At 58.2% G+C, this 1734-nt stretch overlaps 1 protein-coding gene across 1 annotated transcript in view; it reads left to right on the top strand.

Annotated features, from left to right (window-relative positions):
- The window catches only part of B4GALNT4 (beta-1,4-N-acetyl-galactosaminyl transferase 4), a gene marked incomplete at both ends in the record, with an annotated part of 15623 nt that overhangs the window by 1700 nt on the left and 12189 nt on the right, over positions 1-1734 (top strand). Inside the window, 2 exons of the mRNA XM_010145507.1 lie at positions 1015-1125; positions 1677-1727. Coding sequence (XP_010143809.1) covers positions 1015-1125; positions 1677-1727 — 162 coding nt within the window. The remainder of the gene's footprint in view (positions 1-1014; positions 1126-1676; positions 1728-1734) is intronic.

The following is a 1734-nucleotide window of genomic DNA, read 5'->3' as shown; positions in this document are numbered from 1 at the left end:
GCTGGTGCTGGGTGAGGACGGAGGGGACAGTGGGAATTGCATCTCTTCTTTCCCCAGGAGCAGGGTGAATCCTTCCAGTGAGCACGGCTCGGTGACAGCACCTCTGTAAGAGCATCGTCCAAGGGCACCGCTCCCCTCCTCCGGGACACTAATGAGTTCGTTAGGGCAGAGTTTGTTAATTATTTCTTCGGCACTCTGTGTTCTAACAGGCTGCACTTTGTTGATGCTGCAGTTCTTACGTGGGCTCGGATCCGGGCTCTGCTTTTGCAGATGGTTGGCTCTGCCCTCCGGGGAGTGGCATGATCCCTCTTTGCCCGGCTGAGGCCACGGGTGATGGTGGTGGTGAACCCTCCTGGGACAGGTGCAGGGATGTCCATGCCCCCCTCAGTCCCATCCCATGGGGATGGCAAAGACTCGCTCCAGCTCTGCCTGCAGCTGCTAGACTGGTGGTGGAGGAGGAGGAGGAGGATGCTCTGGGCGGGCTCCAGGAGCGCCTGGCTCTTCCTTGACACCTGTCACCTTTTTGGCAAGCTGAGGACAGATGAATGCTCACCTAATCCCTCTGAATTATGAGAGGCAGCCCATTGGATTAACCTAATCCCCTTTAAAGCAAGAGAGGGAGCAGAGAAACATCCCGCTACCTCTGCCTGTGAGCGTTCTGCCCTTTTGGAGATGGAGCCCCAAATACTCCGCTTCCAGCAGCCTGTCAGACTGGCCACACATTTTGGATGAAGAGTAAACTCCCTGTTTTGGAGAAGTTTCTCTCCTCAGCAGAGGAAGGGAAGCAGGTTTAGCTGGAACATTCTGAAACTCTGCTCCACACAACAACTTGCCAATATTTTTCTGCCTCCTCCTGCCCCGGTTTCACTTGCCGTTAGCCTTGTCAGCTCTCACCTTGGTTTGGCAACGCTTGACCTCCAGAATGAGGTGTTTAAATCTAGGGGGACTTCCTGCAGGCACAGCCAGGCTGGCCCTGATCTCATCTCTCATCTCTCCCTCCTGCTTCCTTGGCAGAACGATGGGCAAGACTTGGACAGCTGGTTTTCCAGAGGCCAACGGTCCGACCGAGCCACCGCACACCCCAAACTCAACCTGACCAAGCAGCCTTTGCCCTGGAACGAGCAGGTAGGTGGGCAGGGAGCAGCAGAGGGAGAGGTGGTGGAAGAGAAGGTCCCAGGAGACAGTCTACCTAGCCCCTCACTGGGAAGCCCACAGCCCATCGTCCGCCCAGCATGGCAGGCTCCAAAGCCATCTCCAGGCATCCTCCTCCCTGCTCTCCATCACGCATCCCGGCGGCTCTGCCTGGTCTTGGGCACAACATGGTGCCCACGAGGATGAGCTCCATGGGTGTGTGCTGTGGGTGCGCGTCAGCCCCCTTGTTGGTCTGTGCAGGGACGTCTTGCTGCAAGTCTTCTCCAGGTGTGTCCGTGCTGCGCCCGTCTCCTGGTGCCGGCTGTGTGCCGGTGGGATGGTGCTGGTGGTGGGTGAAAGATGGGGACGGGCTTTTGGTGCTGTTTCCAGACAACATCCCGTGTCCAAGCACGCTTGGCACCCAAAGGAGCAGCAGCAGGAGTGTAATCTCTTGGGGAGTGACACTGTGACCAGGGGGCTGGCAGAGGGATGGGAGCTCAGCCCTTCTCAGGGCGCCCCACTCACCTCCCTCTCTCGTTCCCCAGTACAAGGGGAAGGCCAACTTGCACGTCTTTGAAGACTGGTGCGGAGGGGCCGTGAGGC

This window comes from Buceros rhinoceros, unplaced genomic scaffold (genome assembly GCF_000710305.1).
Source record: "Buceros rhinoceros silvestris isolate BGI_N320 unplaced genomic scaffold, ASM71030v1 scaffold27410, whole genome shotgun sequence".
Lineage (NCBI taxonomy): Eukaryota > Metazoa > Chordata > Aves > Bucerotiformes > Bucerotidae > Buceros > Buceros rhinoceros.
The sequence above is the reverse complement of the archived record's forward strand: the minus strand, read 5'-3'. Positions and strand labels throughout refer to the sequence as shown.